Genomic DNA, 1516 nt, shown 5'->3' with positions numbered 1-1516 from the left:
TATATATATAGTATGGCTTCGAGGCGATTCTGGTCAACCATCCGGTGTCTCAGTGGGGGAAAGTGGTTTGCCACAAACACTACTTATGGTGGGGATGATGCACTGCTGACCTCAACTCAGGACGTTGTGGGTCAGTGGGCAGAATACTTTCAAGACCTCCTCAATCCTACCGACAAATCTTCCCATGAGGAAGCAGAGCCTGAGGACCCTGGGTTGGACTCTCCAATCTCTGGTGCCGAGGTCACTGAGGTGGTTAAAAAGCTCCTCGGTGGCAGGGCGCCGGGAGTGGATGAGATTCACCCGGAGTTCTTTAAGGCTCTGGATATTGTGTTGGTGACGCGTCTCTACAATTTTGCTTGGACATCGGGGGCAGTTCCTCTGGATTGGCAGACCGGGGTGGTGGCCCCCCTGTTTGAAAAGGGGGACCGCAGAGTGTGTTCCCCCTTTAGGGGGATCACACTTCTGAGCCCCCCTGGTAAGGTCTATTCAGGGGTCCTGGAGAGGAGGGTCCATTGGATAGTCGAATCTCAGATTCAGGAAGAGCAGTGTGGTTTTTGTCCTGGTCGTGGAACACTGGACCAGCTCTACACKCTCAGCAAGGTCCTGGAGGGTTCATGGGAGTTCAACCAGTCTACATGTGTTTTGTGGACTTGGAGAAGGCGTTTGACCGTGTCCCTCGGGGAGTATGGGGTACCAGGCCCGTTGATACGGGCTGTTAGGTCCCTGTAGGACCGGTGCCAGAGCTTGGTCCACATTGCTGGTCGGACTCGTCGACCAGCAATGTGTGTGTCGGACTCGTTTCCAGTGAGAGTTGGACTCCYCCAAGGTTGTCCTTTGTCACTGATTCTGTTCATAACTTTTCTGGACAGAATTTCTAGGAGCAGCCGAGGTGTTGAGGGGATCCTTTTTGGTGACCTTAGGATCACATCTCTGCTTTTTGTGGATGATGTGGTCCTGTTGGCTTCATCAGATCCTGATCTCCAGCTCTCACTGGAYCGGTTCACAGATGGGATGAGGATCAGTGCCTCCAAATCCCAGACCATGGTCTTGACAGTAAAGTGCCTTCTCCGGGTTGGCGAGGAGGTCCTGCCCCAAGTGGAGGAGTTTAAGTATCTCAGGGTCAAGAACATGGACGGACCAGCTCTTTCAGCTCCTGCAGGATGTTCTGACCCACTAAGACACAGATTCTGATTACTAACAACATTGTAGATGGGACCAATAGACACATGTGACTTGTCAATTTCTGTTGATTCCCTGACCCAAACAAACACAACACAAATACATGTGAACATGTGTGTGGAGATATGGGTCTCGGACTTACCCTGTAGTTGGAATGGGCTCGGTTGTTGCTGAACTGACCCATCGGTGTGTGTTCGCTCTGACCTGGAGAGTACAGGCCCTCTGAGGGGCCCGTTGGCACATGGTGGAAAATAAACCAAAAACCTGTTTCCTGCAGGGTTAGGTACAGACACACACACACACACACACACACACACACACACACACACACACACAC

The 1516-nt window shown here is 51.9% G+C and overlaps 1 protein-coding gene across 3 annotated transcripts in view; it reads right to left on the bottom strand.

Annotated features, from left to right (window-relative positions):
* The window catches only part of cemip (cell migration inducing hyaluronidase 1), a 64170-nt gene that overhangs the window by 13871 nt on the left and 48783 nt on the right, over nt 1-1516 (bottom strand). For all 3 annotated transcript variants that reach the window (XM_014027410.1, XM_014027411.1, XM_014027412.1), the window contains one exon: nt 1322-1450. In XM_014027410.1, coding sequence (XP_013882864.1) covers nt 1322-1450 — 129 coding nt within the window. The remainder of the gene's footprint in view (nt 1-1321; nt 1451-1516) is intronic.

Source organism: Austrofundulus limnaeus, unplaced genomic scaffold (genome assembly GCF_001266775.1).
Source record: "Austrofundulus limnaeus strain Quisiro unplaced genomic scaffold, Austrofundulus_limnaeus-1.0 Scaffold647, whole genome shotgun sequence".
Taxonomy (NCBI): domain Eukaryota; kingdom Metazoa; phylum Chordata; class Actinopteri; order Cyprinodontiformes; family Rivulidae; genus Austrofundulus; species Austrofundulus limnaeus.
The sequence above is the reverse complement of the archived record's forward strand: the minus strand, read 5'-3'. Positions and strand labels throughout refer to the sequence as shown.